Here is an 18,750-nt window from a genome sequence, read left to right as displayed (position 1 = left end):
CCTCATTAACTTTTCCAGTGCTTCCAACTATCTCTTACTTATCAAGACACACCTTGCCTCATTAATCATCTCTCTCTTTAATCAATGTTACCTCTATTGCCATGATTGTTTTTCTCTTCTTCCCCTCGATTCCTATTTCCTCTTACCCCCTCCCCCTTACATTAAAATCTCCCCCCCCCCCCCTCCCTTAGAAAATGTTAAGGTACAATGTAATCGCATAAGATGCTACAACTGTAGTAGGAGATTATGAGAATTAAACGGGGAGGGCTGGGGGGAGAAAAACTAAGGGGGGCTGTGTGGATGTCCCATAGACAAACATAAAAGGGTACACAAACCTCTATAGAAATGTATTTATGTCAGTATACTTCATAAGGGGGAAAAAATGAGAGCTAGAGGATTGAAAATATAATGTTGAGAGGATGTGCCCCTTTGAGAGATCATCATCGCTGAAAGTATTGTAAAGCGCAGCGAGAGGAAAGAGAGATCAGAGGACAGCAGAGCAGATATAGAGAGTGGAGGAGGGGGGGGGGGGGGGTGAGGGGCATAATGAAGAAAGAGATAGAGAATACAGGGAACTGGATGAGATGCGAGCCATCCTAAAGATGAGTGTGCTTGAGAAAATCATTCAGGTAAAGCGAGGTAAAAGAGAGAGAGACAATTGAATCCATATTTCTTCATTACGCCCTCTTTGTCAATCCGCATGTAATACGGCGAAAGATCAAAGCGCGCCGCCGCGTCTGCTGGAGAATAATACCAAGTCTTCTGAGTTTCACTTACGCTAATCAACGTCAAATTGATCCACAAAAAGAGAGCCCCGTCTTCCGATATTTCAGGCTTATTCGCTATGACATTTTATTGCATTATTTTTCCAAGCGGCAAATATACATACAGCACACGGCAACAAATCTACATTAGTCACTTTATGATACATCTTTGCACTGAGATGCACGGAGCAGTTACTGCATATTTTTAGTGGTGTACACTCTATTTACATTTTATGCCTGCCTCCGTTTGAAAGATTACCTAGTTACCTTTCTCTTTATCATATGAACTTCATATTGCCGTATTGATTAGTCACTAATACACAGGATATTCCAATCGATAAAAACACACTAGGTTAACAAACAATACATGATTATAACTTAACCTTTCCCACTGTCTTATATCAAAGAAAATATAATAACAAGCCTAACACAAGGTCAGAAGATACAAAATCTACAAAATCTTATCATCAAAACTGTTATTAAGATACAGGTTGTGATGTTGCGAAAGTATCAAACACAGACCCGTTGTTCCTTTACATTTAGATTTGAGAGTGATTCATAAAAGATATGGCTATTTATTCTCCTTTTTACCGAGCTGAGGAAAATGAGAATTATTCATACGAACGTTGTTGTTCCGGGCCTCCGGCGCAACATTCTGACATTTTCTTTGGTCGTCTTGACACTTCTGAGTAAACATGTATTTACGATATATCTTGAATAAGATTCAAATCTTCAGGATACCTTTAAAATGTGTTGAATAAATGCAAAATATTCTGTAATCTTCCCCCACTTAGAGAGCTTCCTAATTCCACGTGAACAATAATCACGATATTGAAGTGCTGTTAAAACAATATTTTCAATACTGAATGGAAATGAACATGACATTTTAAGTATTAGATGGAAATATCTAAAGTTGAAACAGGTTTTATAATACAAAATATGTGTCCTTTTTTTTTGTTGTCCGTTGCATCCAAGGCGTCATTTTGCTAACGTAGCACTGTGTCAACAACTGGCGTAGTCTCTGACGCACTATGTGACGGGACATTAAGTAAGTAATGAATGTAGAATGAACAGTGCAAACATTGCTTCGAATTAGTTAGAAATGCTGGCGCATGGGTTCATTCCCTTCACAGACTTGATCAGCGCAATATTATTATTGACGCAATCGAAATGACGCCGCTCGTGCATCGGACGTCACTGCAATGGGAATGTAGGGCAGTTCGCACATGTCAGTGCCCAGGAAGATATGTTATCTTATTTTATTCAAAGCATTCCGCTTTTATCTGACGCTTCCTCTCTATGCGGGATAAGAAGTGATAATCATGACTTGACTCTTGTAATAGTTATTGCTAGGGAATGAAGTCATTGGGGTATATTACTCCCCTATACTGTCAATATACCGGGATAGGACTGAACTTTACTACTACAGTGTAGTAGTGTAGTATGATTATTTGTCCTTATTTTTGTGATAATCATGCTTAATGTATTTTGTTCACAGTAGAATTTATTAGCGAATACAACATTTTGTTGCCTTGTTCTGAAAGAATTAATAAATGAATAATACATTAAAAATACGAATTTCGTAAGACAACAATTCATCTCATAAGAGAAAACAATAAACATGTAATAAGCTCAATGTATATTATAATAAATATCTTTATCTAATCAGATTATGTCTAGGCCTAATCTATTGAAACCGTGTATTTTAAAGTTATGCTTTACTGTTACATGTATATAGGTCAAATGTTACCTGTAACAATATGACTTGTTGATTTATTTAAATTTAGATTTTTATAATGATTGGTATTATTATTTTAACGAAAGTCCCAATCCGAACCTATTGTGTCTACGGGAGAGCTCTTGACTCGGGATGATGTATCTCCCTTGAAATAATTTGATCAGCGCATTGCACAGGTGTATAGAGATTGATTATCTAACTTCCAAGCAAGCATGTCGCTTAATAATGTCAACATGGCCCAGGGCATGGTGATAACATGAAAATATTCCAAGGGGTCCCCTTACCCTCTTTTAAATCATGTGGTGTTTTAAAACATCACACCAAATCTTGTAAATTTACCACACACTACACTGTAGTCTACACAAAGCACTATACAAATTATAATTCATTACAGTCATTTTCGTTGCAAATCATATAGATTCTCATATCATAAACGTTTACAAAAGCACAACAATATATTCTATAACCCTATAAAAGTATACCCGATCTGTTACTGATTCACAGAACACTATCGACATTGCGGGAAGCACATCACCGGGGGGGGGGGGGGGGCTTGTGTGCCAATAAGTAGTAGTAAATCTTGAATACAAGGGGAACTAGAACAATAACTCTCACATAATGGGGCTAACTCATTATATGGTTTTACAATACCATTTTTGTGTAAGTATACTTTACTGGTAAAAATACTGTCAGTTCATATTATTGGTCTTTAATTAGAGATAAATACTGTTTGTCTTGTATCATCGGAGTTATCGCCACATAATACCAATACCAGTGTGACTAAGATTTCTTGTAAACACTAAAAACTGTCTCTGTCAATGTAAAATCTATATGTACACACAACATATACAGAAAATATTTAAACTTAGAACAATGCAGCCATTAATGCAACAACAAAGTCAACATTTGAAACAAGTGAAAAACAAGCGTACTTTCATCTGGAATTAACAAGAAAAAAATATTTCCTTAAAGAAAGCAATAGTTGTTAACCACACAACATGATTCCTTCCCCCCATTCATTTCGGAATTTGGTCTTCATTTTTCGTTTTTGTTACATATTTACCAATCGTAACAACAAAGTCTAACTTATAATTTGGCCCAAGCCTGCAAATTAGACGATCATTAACACATTAGCAAGTCGGTTTAAAAACGAAAATTCAAGGTTGATGACTGAAAAAGAGGCTTTACAAGCATTTATAGAAGTAACAGATACTAAATAAATTATTACTTAACGTTAAATTGTGCAATGTTAAATATAAAATTCGATAAGTACTATACTCTTAAGACAACCTCTGAAATAAATAGGCTTATTATTTCCTGTCAGCCGCAACATAACTCAAAACTTCCAGTCGTGGAATGTTGCATAATTACAACAACAACAACAAATACGACTTCTAAGAGACATATAGCTTATTTAATCTCAGACGCCGTAGAATCTGTCAGCCTTGTTATTTTGAATAAGAGTAGAAACCTTAAAATGGCGCATTGTTACATATAAAATTTGTGAAAAGTGATTAATTTACAAGATGACCTTTGAAATGAATTAAATTATCAATTTCTCTGTTGCGGCGGAATCAGACAGAAAAAGGCAAAATGCTGCATATTTACTGCCTTGCGTCATCAGCTCCGCCTGAGATGGCGCTCTTCAAACTCGATGATAGCGGATTGATTTGGCACGTTCTTTCTCCATCTTCTCCAACACTTTCCTCTCGTGCTCCCGTTGCTATGGGCAACAAACAAATTGGGCGAGAGAAATGAATGGCGGGCACAAACGAGAGGAACATGTTTACGTCAGAGAGGACGGGGTGAAGGATTGGAGGAGGAAAGGGTAGTGACATCATATGCCATATTAATGGGATAAGGAAAAGAAAAAAATTAGAGAAAAGAGAGAGGGAAAATAGAGGGAGAGAGAGAGAGAGAAAGAGAGACGGGGAGAGGGGCAGAAAGAGAGAGAGAGGCAGACAGACAGACAAACGAAAAGAGCGACATAGACAGAGACAGAGAGGGAGAGAGATGGGGACGAGCATTTGACATTAGAATTTTACATTGGAGAGCGAAACGTACTGACCAATACATTCAAGAATTATAATTTGGTCAATGTTCGGGTAGTGTAAGACAGATTGTAGTGGATAAAAACAGGTAACAATCGATGTGTAAACCGATGTCAATAGAACATAAGCACTGATATAGGAGTGTAAAGAGACGAAAATGAAAATAAAAATAAAAATATGAATTCGTTGTCGAAGCTTATGCTATTGTTTCCTCCCTTCAAATCGATCAGGGAATCTCTGCCGTGTCGTATTTTACTTGCTCCTTTATATTCCAAATTTACCTGTGTAAAAATAATCTAGTTTTAAAAGATATAGAGAGAAAAGATGAATTAAAAGAAGATCATTAGAATAAAGGATCACACAGTTAATTACGAATCAAGAAAAGCATGATGGTCAATGGAAATATTTCGCTGTGCTGGAGCAAGATCACCGAAGTTGATATTTGAAAATGCTTTCGCTCTTGTACTTAGAACAACTTGTAAAATGAAGAACAGCTGCATATTGCACATACGGCACAGTTTCTCTGACAACAATTATTTAAGGAAGAAAGATGAGAGTAATGAAAGAATAGTTGCAGAATCATAAGGTATGAAGTAGTCAGAGGCTGCATCAAGATGTGAAAAGGAAGAGGAGAAGGAGGAGGAGGAGGAGGAGGAGGAAGAGGAGGAGGAGGAGGAGGAGGAGGAGGAGGAGGAGGAGGAGGAGGAGGAAGAGGAAGAGGAGGAGGAGGAGGGGGAGGAGGGGGAGGAGGAGGAGGAGGAGGAGGAGGAGGAGGGGGAGGGGGAGGAGGAGGAGGAGGAGGAGGAGGGGGAGGAGGAGGAGGAAGAGGAGGAGGAGGAGGAGAAGGAGGAGGAGGAGGAGGAGGAGGGGGAGGAGGAGGAGGAGAATGAGGAGGGGAGTAGAAGGAGGAGGGGAGTAGAAGTAGAGGTAGTAGTAGTAGTAGTAGTAGTAGTAGTAGTAGTAGTAGTAGTAGCAGCAGCATCATAAGAAGAAGTAGAAGTAATAAAAGTAATAGTCGCAGTAATTATAGTACGTGCAGTAGAAACAATATAAATGTACAGTGGTTTTAATTAAGAGCATTAGGAATAAAGAAAATATTACTTTTATCGTAAGAACTATTTAACTATTTAATCATTCAAAAGGTTTTAAAAGGAATGGAGATCAAGAAGGCATCCAAAAAATAAAGATAAATAGCAAAATCTTTACTACAAAAAAAGATTGAATGAACAAAACAAAAGTATAATAGCAACGAAATGTAAAAAATATACAAAAAGAAGAGGAAGATAAACGAAGAAGGAAAAGACGAATGATCAGTATATATTTATGTTATGCCGTTGGTTCTATGTCCAGAACACCTGTCACCTGAATGCATGTGTAAATGGGTTTAAACAGATTGAGAGAGAGAGCAAGCACATTATAATATTTTACACATTTCATTATAATGATCTTAATGTTTATACTATTCCTGTTATTTCATTGTTGTAGAGTCAAATCTGTGCCAATGACAAAACGATACAGAATTGTGCAATGCAAAACAGTTATTCTCAAAGCACAAAAAACAATTATTTTAATTATACGCAGATGATCTGACAAACATTTATTTCTGCTTTTTCTTTGATTATATAATACAGAGAGGAATATTAAATACCTTAGTAATGGGTGTGTATCTAAAGGATATTTTAATCTGTGTCTGAAACGAAATATCACTCATTAGTAATAATAATGATGAAAACGATAATGACGATCTGATTGTGAAGAATTGGTTCTATGACACATGCAACAAAAAATTATATCTTTGACAGTTTGAACATGTAAACTGTATGTAAAGAAGATATCTTTTGATGTATCATGAAAATAATTCACAATAATTTAAACCATTGTGACGAATTTGTTTGTAAATAGTAATCTGATTTTTTTTTGTGGCGCTCTAACGTTTGTCTATATTCACTTAAAAAGTGGAAATTCCCAATTCGGCACTTTCCAACAAAATTTTCAAACGAGCCGTTTTTTGATTGTCACAATAGAGAATGTAGAAATTAGGAGGTTGCTTCTAATACGTGTAATTCCGCTTTCTCACAAATCTAACAAGCATTTCACTTGACTCAACAAAAATGAAAATGTTCAAAAATTGAAAGGTTGCGAATAAATTTTCAATTTACTATCTAAAACTCATTTCTAGCTTGGCTACTACAAAGTCTTAGAATCTGGTTACAATAACGTTTGTTTTTGCAACAAAAGCATTATGGCACGGGGAAACAAAAAAATCACGACATCTAATTTGGACCACGTGTTAATGCATTTGCATCTATTATTTGATTTAAGTACACAGTACCACACAAAGCCTTACGGTCCAGCAGCTATTTTGACACATCTCAAACTATAGTTACTGTGAGTGTGGTAATTTATAAGCTAAAAAGCAAAACATAAGCTTATCTTAATTGAGAAAGTACATTTCTACTATTTGTAACCTACAAAATAAATGAAAAACATTGATGGCTGTTTCAAGCTTTCCATGTTCGGGGGGGGGGGGGGAGGGGGCGTGCCCGTCTGAACGTCCATAAGACGGAAACTTCTAATTCTTTGTGTTTTGTTTTGGTCCGTCAGCAAATTTACAAATATGAGGGTTTATTTCTTGTCTCTTTTTCTTTAACTTGCTTGTTTAGAATGTGTGTTACCTACAATCAACGAATTTTAAATTGTAAAGCCTTCAGCCCCATTGAAAAGGGTCGAGGGACGCCCCGGTGCATGAAAGGAATAGTTTTTTAAAGGGTGACGGCCTAGAGAATTCCCTCGAAAGAAGATCTATAGAGAGGTTGTACGTGACGAACTCGTTGCATTCGTCACCCGTTTGATGCTCTGTACCTACTTTTCGAGGATTTGAGGTTTTATGATAGAGGTGAGCCCATCTCGGCGATATCATTCCTTTCAAAGAATATTTGTAGCCAATAATTGTAAAAGTTCATTCATAAACCAATCATAAGCATGACATATTTTGCGACGGATCATCGCAAGTCATGCAAATATTTTAAAACTCTTCAAAGTCCTCCACAATGGACGAGGGGATGAAATTACTGCTTGGGGCACTCTCACCCTGTGTTCTCACCTTGGTGGGGATTAGTTAATCCTTGTCTAATCCATGATCTCTGGATTTTGAGCTGAGCAAAGGCAGGGTCGTCCGAATAACCAACCAACCTGATCTATTGGGAGCTTCTTTCTCCTGTGAAAGGCGAGGATACATTAGCCCCCGAAATATACAATCTAATCATGGACATCTCGAAGGAAAATACAGCACAAAAGAATGGCTTCTTGTTATAACGCAAGACTGATGCACAATTAGAATTAGACCTCATCACTTTGATATAGTGGCCGTTAAAGACAGACAGTCGTTATAGAGGGATGGTCAGTATTACAGGCGGGATGGTCTAATAATTCTATTTCTAACTGTTTGTTCACACCATGCATTAAAGGAGACAAAGTTGAAGATTAGACGAAAGATGTTATCGCTTTGCCGAGTCGGGTGCCGAAAGGTTGCCGATTTGGGTTTGGCGCTGCTCGTGCATAGCTCGGGAAGCGTCAGAGGATAGCTCGGAGCTCGGGATAGCTCGCAGAACTGACGCGCGCGAATATTTAAACCATACGTGCATTCGGATCACTTGTAGTCAGTGTCTGTAGACGAGTTAATACGATCTACGCCGAACTTTCCAGAGTTGTTTCTTGAGTCCTTCGCATGTTGTGTCGAGCTAACTCGGCGTCCGCTCGGCACCCGACTCTTGCCCAATCGGCAAAGTGAACGAAATTAGCTGCAGTGTGCTGCAATACTTGCAGCAAGCAAGGATCAGCAAGTGGGATCACTCCAAGAGGCTTATTATTAGAATGCAAACACACATGCGAGTATTAGAGATCTGTGAATTCTAAAGAAGTATAATGCATACAATGAAAAACTCTATTTGATAAAGTCATAGTCTAATAAGAAAATACAGTGAATGAAAGAAACATGTTAAAATATGTCGATCTATGCCATTAGAATTATCTTCGTCAAATCAAGTATCTATACTTTAATCATACGATGAGAACTTATGGAGCTAGATACAGATTTAAAAGAAAATGCAGTTTAATTTCCAAATGAACATGTACCATTACAAAAAAGACATTGATTACGTCTCCCGACTATATATTTCTTTCCTTTGTACATAGTTCTCTTCATTTAATCATTGCGACTTACTAACTGCATGTTGCCATCTCAATAACAGTGACAATGCTCCATTTTTATAGACGGTACATGATATTGCAAGAACATGTTTATCATTTATTTGCGTTCCTGAATTAATGATTATATTTGATTTACAGAAGAGTCTTTGGCTTACAAATTATTGAACCAAATATTTCGTGGCACTGATCATAAACTATATTAGAAAATATGACAACTACAGAAGGAGAAGTTGATCGTATGATTTCAAAGCAAGCTCTGGGAGTGACGGCTGAAGAAATAAGCTGTATTATTTTGATCGCAGCATAGATAACGCAAAGCTCGTCGACAAAACTTACTCAAACTGGGCTCGAATGCAACAGAAGGACGTGAACAAAGAAACAAATCTAAGACTACGACGCAAAACAAGAAAAGTTATGTTAAACGGTTAAGTTACGGTGAATGTGAGAAAAAGGAAGAAGAAAGTGCATCATAATGCCCTCCAGATCTGATATTTTCTATCGAGATAAGAAGCAACAATGTGAAGTTGTTAGAAATATCATATAGAACACAATTTTGCTGAGGGAATGAAACGATTATCAAGTTAGAGGAATGATGAAAGGGAGAAAGGTATATTCGTTAGAAGTGATAAGTGAATATTCATGTATATATTAATATATTTGAATAATAACGAAGAAAGTGGAAAATTGCATGCTAATGACCGTAATTTGGTGCGTCATGGAGACTTTCATAACGACATGAAAATAAGTGCACATTACAGAGTTGCACAAATAAGGGGAATATAAAGTATGATATAAAGATGGTGAGTTAAGATATGATAAATATCATGAGGAGAGAAATTCATGAAAATCACACTCTAGTAACATATTCCGGTATAAGTTAGGAGTGGAAAGACTGTTAATGACATATGATTGGTCTTCATTCAACCCTAATTCTACTACCTAAAACCTAATGCATCAAAGAATGATTAGAATAGGTATTGTAATATATAACGGACAATAAACGAATATGATGAATATGTATAATGATTACATGTAAATGGATGATTAATTTTTCTATTAAATGTGTCAAACTTCGTTCAAATTATGCATTAAAATCGGGTGAAACTTATCATCATATACATCATGATTTACTCTAATCATTATGCAAAATCTACTCTAGTATATAGCAAAAATGATAATACATTACATCATTAAAAATGGTAAATACACATCTCAACTATTTCTAAGAAATGCATGCAAAATGTGAATATAGAATATGCTAAATGAATTTTTTTTTTAGAAGAAAAAAAAGTGATAAAAGCTAATTGAATGCATTCACATTTACATTGTTGTTACATGTTTAGGAATATAACAATAAAATATTGGAAATTATAATTTAAAAAAAGACATCAATTTCGGAGAGGATGGAGGTATTTTTTTCCTTCTCATTTTATAATCTATACGTGCTATAAAATATCTTCTTTTTACTTCTTCAAATCAGCTAGTCTTTTTATTTTTCATATATTTATTTTACTAACAAAAACTCTCAGACATCTACTGACTGCAAGCTGGCTTTTGCGCTTTGCTTTTCATTTTTCTCCATCTAAACGTTTAACTTTGCATATTTATTTAAAAATTAAATCTTCTCTTTGATAAAGCTTCATTCTAAATTACAAAATATAAACGTACATGAAAATCAACATCACAACAATAATGATAAAGTCTATAATCACATTTCTAGATGTCCTAACAACATCGCTTGAAAATCAACATCACAACATTTATGATAAAGTCTATAATCAAATCTCTAGATGTCCTAAAACACATCGCTCGTTAATTGTGTTGCAGCTTACGCATACCCATAACACGTCTGCTGAAATAAAATCTGTTCAAGAAGGCAGAAACTTTAGTTTCGTACCGATTGGTCTGTTCAAGAAGAGATAATTTCGTAAAATAATTTACATTAAAAGAATAAGCTCTAACTATAGTTCTGAGTATATTCCATAGACTAAAATACGAAGGGTAATTCTGGGTCCATTTCGGAGAAAGGCTTTTAAAATGACAAACAATTCTAGAAATGTATGTAAATGTAGCCCGCAAACAAACCTGTCTGATTTGTTCCTGTCTTTGTGCGACGAGATGTTCATTGGAGACAACCCGTGTCCCACCGGATCGGAGTGTCCTGCGGACATGCTGCCCGACCAGGCAGCTGAACAGGGCGCTCAGAGCACAGATGAAACTCTCTCCGCCTGCGATCCCCAACGCGATCCGGATCACAGGATCCACGTTATCCTACAACATAGAGATTAGTGGTAATCAAAGTATTAGCCACGATGGTAAGTAACAATGATTGGATGATAGTTAATAATGAGGGTAATGCTACGATCACAAAGGTTCGTACGAACGATAATTTTGTACGAATCTCCCTGTTTTTCCATTGTCTTCCCGAATTTCCATTGTCTGAATATCGTTCGTACGGCGTTCGTATAGCAGTTCGTAATGGCATTTGTGACCGAGGCTTTAGATTAACGTGCTGTGTGGTTTTGGTGGCGGCAATAGTGACGATGGTAGCTATGGTGGTGTTAGCGGTCAGTGGTGACTTTGATGGTGGTTGTAGTATGATGGTGATGGTGGTAGGGATAGTGGAAGTAGTTATGCTGGTGTTTGGGGGTGGTAGTGGTGACTTTAGTTGTGGTGGTGGTGATTGTGGTGGTATAGGCTGTAAGGTGGTAGTGATGGTGATGACGGTGGTGGCAGGTATGATGGTGCTCGCGGTGATATAGGTTTTTATTGGTAGTGGTAGTGACGGTGGTGGTGGTGATGTCATCGATCTAGGTATATTCTGGGGCAGGGGACCAAGGGCCAGGTATAGACATAACCAGCCATGTCACTTTCATTTCAATATGACACCGTCGCTTATAGGCTACATGAGGGTAGATAAACGCAGTATCTGTTCCCATATTCCCTCCCCTTACTCCCTATCTATCCTACACAAAATCGAAACATCTAAACGTACAGTATATTGAGATTGCAGTAGATTAACATGACTATGAATATTATACTTTGCTTGCAGTTTTCTAGTACCTTGAGGAATGTCTGTCCATCTGTTGTGTGGTTGACTAGACCAAGTCTCAGGAGCTGCATGTCGATGATGCTTACCATTAGACTGATGATGCAGAACGACGAGAAACAAAAGATCTGAGAAGGAAAGAAAACTACGATTGGAACTTCAAACAGATAGTTGGGTTTTTAGATAAGTGTGATAGATAATTTGTGAACTGGAAGAAAATCACTGTAGCAATGTCTTCAAATATCCATATATTTATATGTGTGCACTTTCAGTCTATTAGAAAAAAGTCAAACATAGGCAAAGATGGCAAAAGTGAAAATTAATGTTACTTAACATTAACAATGTTAACAACAACTCGTAAAGATGAGAGGTAAAATTCTCGGCAAGATTCATTAATAAGTTTGTTACAAATTTTGAGATTTCTAAAAACTCACTAACAACTTGGAATAAGTTCTATATCGTTTCTTTCACGGGGAAAGTTCATTTCCAATAATTAAAATTATCTGTAAAAAAACTGAGAAATCCAAGTAATCACTTGAATCGGTACTTGAATCCATAGCAAGTGAAAACTATTTGGAGTGGATGTTAAGCTAGAGCGTAGCCACACAAACATCAATGTACATGATCACGATCTGCAGTATTTACTTCCAGAACATGTTCAAGGCAAGTCGATTCCCAGTCAGAATTGCATCTTGCATGTCACATTATGTATGCATAATGCGTTAAATATTCCGATATGGTCTTTGAAGATTCATGATCCGTGCAGATGGCATGTTCAATTCTGTTTTGTTTCCCCTCGATGATGCCATAGCATGGACCGATTAAATTGCACTAATGACATCAATTACAATCGTCTGGTTGACTGTTCATGTTATATTTGTTTATAACTGAGAGGTCAAAAGCATAAAAAGTACATTTCCAGGGCAATATTATGCCTTGATGATCTCGAATAGATATCATTTAGTCGTAGATCATTAATCTTATCGCTCATCGTTGATGTTCGATAATGAGACAAATATGGTTATGGAACCTGAATACTACAACTGTCACATTTATTAAAGCTGCCTCATTCACGACGTGATATGAATAATGAGTGTATTACATTTTATAAAGTAAACATAATTTGTAAAGTACGACTCAGACGCCAATAATCATAGAAATTATGAGAGTAAAATAGGAGATGGAATCATCAAATGTATAATTGGGCTAATGAATACAACTATTATGATTATATTGTATCAACATATGTGTTTCAATGACTGCTTTAATGTCTGTCCAAATGTCGAGGTCTTTTACCAAGCTGATTCTCGTTGGGATGACACAAGAGGGCGACATATTGATCTGGCTTCTGGTGGCAAATCAAGTGAATGGATAGCACTATGACGAGCATTGTGTGCTCTTGGTAGAAAGACTGATAATGGGGAAGAAGAAGGGGGAATATGAAGAAGAAGGGGAAAATATGAAAAAGAAGGATCCCTTAAAGGCCTATCAGTATGTATGTTTGTTCGTCGATACAACCTAACGAAAAGCAATCGCTCAAATGAAGCAAAATCTGCCCTACAATACATGGAAATGTATAGTCCATACATGTTATAGTTAACATTTTATGAGGGAAAAGGATGGTTGATATCATACGAAAGTAATTGACAAAGGAAGATGCTTAGCAAGAGACTGATTGATTTTAGCAGTGAGCCTTTTCATTATAATGATTAGCCTATGTACTTACCGTGTAAGGAGACGTCCTTTTGGCAGAGACAATTCCAAACACTCCGCAGAAGAAAAACTGGGATATAAAAAAGTAAACAACAGATATATATATTTTGTAGCCTTATATTATCTTTTGACGAGTAATAGAAATAAGATTATGCATCCTAATGAAAAATAGGAAGTAAATTACTTTGCATTTGAAGAAACAAAAAATAACAACAAACGCCGGGGGGGAGGGGGAAACAGATTTGGTTTGGTCAGGGGTGTGCCGTTCAAGCTATTCCCATTTTTGAGGGACATTTGGGGGATTTTTTTCTCGAAATAAGGCCCATTTTCCACAATTTTCGGGTGTTTTTTCACCCGAAAATTTTGAGAAAAACAGACCCATTTTTAATGGTATTTTGTCAAAAATGGGACCCATGTTTAGGTTTTTTGGGGTAAAAAAAAATCACCTATTAGAGAGGCACATCCAGCGTATGTCTTAATACTATATTACCCCCCCCCCCCCCCCCCTCTGGGCAAGAAACACCATAATTGAGCTAAACGGGGCGAAATAACAGTACTGTTTAAAGGAATATGACTTGTATAGACTTATCTACAACTTATCAAAATACTTTGGTCTTTTATTTTCGCTTGATTTTGAATTGATATAACAAAAATATGACAGTGAGCTACTTCCATAAATGAATCGACTGATTTAAGCTTACAAATATCAGAAATGTCTACATATGTATTTTTGCCATCTCGTTCATGTATAGTTTTGACGCTAGCAATCCCCCAATATAGTCTATATTAATGATATTAATAAATACATGACTTGTTGTTATGTTATCTTATTGGAAATGACTGCATTTTAATCTAAAGAAAAATAGAACACAAGTAATGCTATTAATATTTTGTATTGCTCGCTCATAGGTCTCCATAATAAGAAGCTATGTAGATTTTACAATAAAATGCTTTTTATTATAATTAACATTTGAACTTACGCAGACACCACTCCATATCGGCGATACCGTGTGTGCGAGCCAGATGTGCGCGTCACTGTAGAGGATCACTCCCACTACCATACTAGGGAGGCCCAGGATCATGTGAGGGACGGAGAGCAGTACCAATAACGCAGTAGCCGAGCAGCATCGAAAGCATGTGATGTTTCGTTTCTCCCCTCCGTCGGGGTTGTCACTCGAAGTGGACGTGTCCACTACTCCCGAAACCATTTTGCAGCAAATGAAGAGGATTTATGGAACAAGATGGCGGAAACCAGATTGTATTTTATTCTCTTTGATCTAGAACGATGAAAGGGGGGGGGGGGGTGATAAAAGTACGAAATTTGTTAATACTTATTGAATACTAATAAGTTGAGAAAAAGCCATAGTAAAGTTTCCTGACTGCAGATTAAAAATACTTCTCTCAGGATAAAATGTCATCGATAATTTGAGAACAAAATATCCATGTCACATTTTTCGGCATTTGGGTTGAAACTCATGTTATATAATCAATGAGAAGATAATCTTAACAATATCGTTTTATTTCGCGGTGCGTGCAAAATACTTTTACCCATTTACACTTTTACAAACACGTTTACCGCTACATTTTAGTATCTATTAGAAAACGTGACATTTCCACCGTTTGCATTCCCCCATATTAATTTCTCATCTCTCTCTCTCTCTCTCTCTCTCTGTGTGAGGATTGCCAAGTAAACAGCATGTTATTACAGCTTGTTAAAAAACCTTATGAAGCGACATTATATCACATCATTCATTCACGACACTGGCACGTACTGAATTGGAGTATGCAATCACGATAATAGGGCGAGTACTATTTTACAAATGCAAAGCTCTCAAGTGAGAGTTTTCAGGTGTGAGGTTGGTTCGAGGTGGTATTTATGGAAAATTGGATGATGTCTTTGATTTAATCATTTTGCCCTTATCTTCAAGTGATTTGAGCATTAATCTATGTTCTCTTGCACACATCTTTACCTTTTTGTAATACATATTAATTTAGATGATGCAATTATGTGCCAAGTTTGTGAACCTATCAATACGAAACAATTCTTTCTTATCACTACCGCAGATTAGATCACACGGTTAAAACAATGTAGAATGCATTTTTCGATCACGCTGTCTTCATTTATAGAAAAGATATCAGTTCGCACACCTTAGTGACTTGAAGTTGTGTTTGATTGAGACCGAAATGCAATTTCAGATGAAATTATAATCGCTATGTAAACAAAAAAATATTAATGGTATCTTGTCCCTTCAAGGTCATTATTATAGTAAAATGTCAAGATTTAACATTCAAAATACCTTATTACCTCTTCGTAACAAAATATCATAACATTCATGTTTACATTTGCACATATATATAAGTATGCGAAATCCCAACAACTATAATTATTTAACAAAGGAATTCTCAATAGTGTATTGATTTCTATCACAGGTTAATAACCATAATAATCGCGAGTATCAATAATTGATGTTATTTTTGTTTAAAAAATAAACCCTCTTGGATTTTCCTCGTAAACATTTTCGCATCAATCTCATTACTGTACACAAGCGTAAGGACAATGGTCATGAATTCCGACATTGTATCCTATACATTCAAATTTGCACTGTACCTGACCTTTTTTCTGCGATTGAATCCCCCCTTACATCAACAGAAATAGGATGCCAGGTCATGTGACTTTAAACATCATATATTGCGTGATTCGATTAAGAAATAGGGAGTGGATGATTTTAAGTTGATATTTTGGATGTGAAGGCCAAGGAACTTATTATTGATTCAATTAAGGAAAAAGGTCGATGGATGAGGGTAAGGTCCAATGAATTCTACCAGAAGCTATGGGAGTACAACATCATCGAACTAGACGATGGTCACATAGGTTTATGATAGAATGATAATCTGTTTAGCATGAAATCAAAATGTACAGAGAAAAATCAATCATACACAAAATAATGAAAACATATGAAAACAAAAGGAAAAAGAAAAATAACGTGAACAATAATGAGTATTCACAGATTATAATTTACAATCGTGGCAGAATATTTTACTTATTATAGCATATACTTTGCATAATACATTTTTCAATATAAAGAGAATCACATGTCAGACATGGATCATGGACATAAATTATTTACTTTTCACCTTGTGGGGGGGGGGGGGGAGATCTATATAGCATGTGTATAATTTTCATACAGCGAGATATTATAAATGTAATGTGCTATACTTATTATAATTTACTGTATTATAGTATATGTTACCATAGTCATACTTATTATTACATGAAAGGATAATAAATAATGTCATTTTTTGTTCTCTTCCTTTTCTCTCTCTCTCTCTCTCGCTCTCTCTTTCTCTATCTCTTTACTTACGTAAACAGTTACACAAGAACCAAAGTATTATTTTATCCATGCAATGAAATATAATACCTAACCACAGCAATAATGTTTAATATCAAAAGTGTTGCTTCTGATGTGAAAACCCAATCATTTACTACGCCGTCTGATGCTTAAACTGCATTAGTCTGCAGTTTATGATACTGCTAAAAAAAAAGGTGTAAGAAACGTAACAAAACCTATTCAACATAAAAGTATTATGTGATTCGGTTGTCTGTTTATAGGCATGCTATCACTACGTATAAAATGACAAGAAGAACAGCACGAGAATGTTAAAATACGTTATTAAAAATTTGAGCACAAAAATGGTGTTCATTATAATACTTTAATGATGAAAATTCTTAAACGGTATAATTTGTAGATTGTAAGCAAATGATCGCGTCGAGCTATAGCTGTCTACAGAAGATGTTGACGTACTCGTTGTCGACAAGTTATTATTTAGCACAAATTTTTACCACAGCAATCCATCATAATAGTGATCTTACCTCTTGCAAAGCTGACTCAGTGCGATAGCTGCTGCATACCATATATACTTGCCGCTATGTCTCCCATACTTTCATCGAATGCAGACTACACATTCGTTAGCCGCCATTTCGACGTTCTCCCTGTACCAAATGGCACATAGGCTTATACCACTGGAGCTGCAGTAGCTAGCCTGTGTGTGTTTCGTATGAAGAAAGCAGCACCGCGGCGCCACACATACACACACTCAATTCGTTTGCAATGCATGCACGGGTCTACACTGTTCAATTGCACACACATCGTAATGTGTTGGCGTCTATGGTTGGCGGCGGTGGTGGTGGTGGTGGGGTGTATGAAATGCTATCGGTATGTGTGTGTTGGCGCGCTGGTAGCCTAAGAAGTGCTGGGAACGTCTGCAGGTCACTAATGTAAACACATGACCCTTTCATTTGTAAGTGATATTTTGGCTAAAAACCACAGGCGATTTATCTGTGCCGTTTAGTATTTTATGACAGGAAAGAAAACCAACTATAAAATGGGCTACCAATGATGTATCCAAAGGAGGGTAGAATGGACATGCGCCCCCCCCCCCCCCCATTTCGAAGGCTCATGGAAAAAGAAGTAAAATCAATAAATTTGATGTGGTTCTGCGGGACGCATTGGCTCCAAATCAAACTATGAGAATGTCAATAGCATTGTCAATCGACTATATTTACATTTTCGAACATTGCAATGACTTATAATGTGATATACAAATAGGTAAAGGATATTGAAATTGCCCTTCACTCTTAAACCTGAAATGTTAAATCACCATTTAAAAGAGCCGAGGAGTGACCACATTTTCCCAAAAATGGTAGAGGAAAATCATTGCTGGATCGAATCACTGTATCAGTGGCGGATCCAAGGGCCGAATCGGCCGCCTCTCCCCTATTTGCGGCCCTTAAAAAGAAAGAGAGAGAGAGAGAGAGAACCCAATATTAAAAATAAACAATTAAATGAAAAAGAAGACGAAGAAGCATGAAAAACATTGATTTACACACTACAGATTAAATTGCCGATGAGTTGGCTCGACGTGTGCGTACGAAGACTTCAGATTAAAGTAGGTTAACAGTATGAAAAATAGAAAAAGAAAAGAAAAGAGGATTCTAAAATGGAAGGGGCTGTGCGGATTTCAAGGAAAATTTACAATTTCTACATTGTTATTAACTCGTGTTTTCGTCCGGCCCCCCCCCCCCTGCTAGACCCCGAAAGGGTTCTTACCTCTGCAATCCAAAAGGGGCCTTAAGGCACCCCCCCCCCCCCGATCCAATCCGTAAAAGTAGAATTGGTTCCCAAGACAGCCCTCTGTACTATTAAAATGTTCTTAGGGGAGAGTGTG

General features: G+C 36.7%; 1 protein-coding gene across 2 annotated transcripts; it reads right to left on the bottom strand.

Moving 5' to 3' along the window:
* Window positions 1-819: 819 nt before the first annotated feature.
* Window positions 820-17,645, bottom strand: LOC105443939 (transmembrane protein 196-like). Of its 2 annotated transcripts, XM_011677631.2 has the most exons (7): window positions 17,396-17,645; window positions 14,505-14,801; window positions 13,538-13,594; window positions 11,826-11,939; window positions 10,848-11,033; window positions 7,657-7,770; window positions 4,139-4,225 (listed from the first exon to the last, which is right to left on the bottom strand). In XM_011677631.2, the coding sequence occupies exons 2-6, from the start codon at window positions 14,730-14,732 to the stop codon at window positions 7,672-7,674; spliced, it is 684 nt and encodes a 227-aa protein (XP_011675933.2). In that variant the 5' UTR covers window positions 14,733-14,801; window positions 17,396-17,645; the 3' UTR covers window positions 4,139-4,225; window positions 7,657-7,671. The 2 variants fall into 2 exon arrangements, with proteins under 2 accessions (XP_011675934.2, XP_011675933.2); XM_011677632.2 differs by lacking the exon at window positions 7,657-7,770 and having other exon boundaries at window positions 820-4,225; window positions 17,396-17,636.
* Between the last annotated feature and the right edge of the window lie 1,105 nt (window positions 17,646-18,750).

This window comes from Strongylocentrotus purpuratus, unplaced genomic scaffold (genome assembly GCF_000002235.5).
Source record: "Strongylocentrotus purpuratus isolate Spur 01 unplaced genomic scaffold, Spur_5.0 spur5_scaffold_5, whole genome shotgun sequence".
Taxonomy (NCBI): Eukaryota; Metazoa; Echinodermata; class Echinoidea; order Camarodonta; family Strongylocentrotidae; genus Strongylocentrotus; species Strongylocentrotus purpuratus.
This window is presented reverse-complemented; position numbering and strand designations above follow the sequence as displayed.

Coding starts and splice junctions, on each gene's coding strand:
- LOC105443939 (XM_011677631.2), bottom strand. CDS start 14,732: ATGGTTTCGGGAGTAGTGGACACGTCCACTTCGAGTGACAACCCCGAC. Junction 11,034..11,825: donor ATGGACAGACATTCCTCAAG/GTACTAGAAAAC, acceptor TCTATGTTGTAG/GATAACGTGGATCCTGTGAT. Junction 7,771..10,847: donor GACAGGAACAAATCAGACAG/GTTTGTTTGCGG, acceptor CGCCTTTCACAG/GAGAAAGAAGCTCCCAATAG.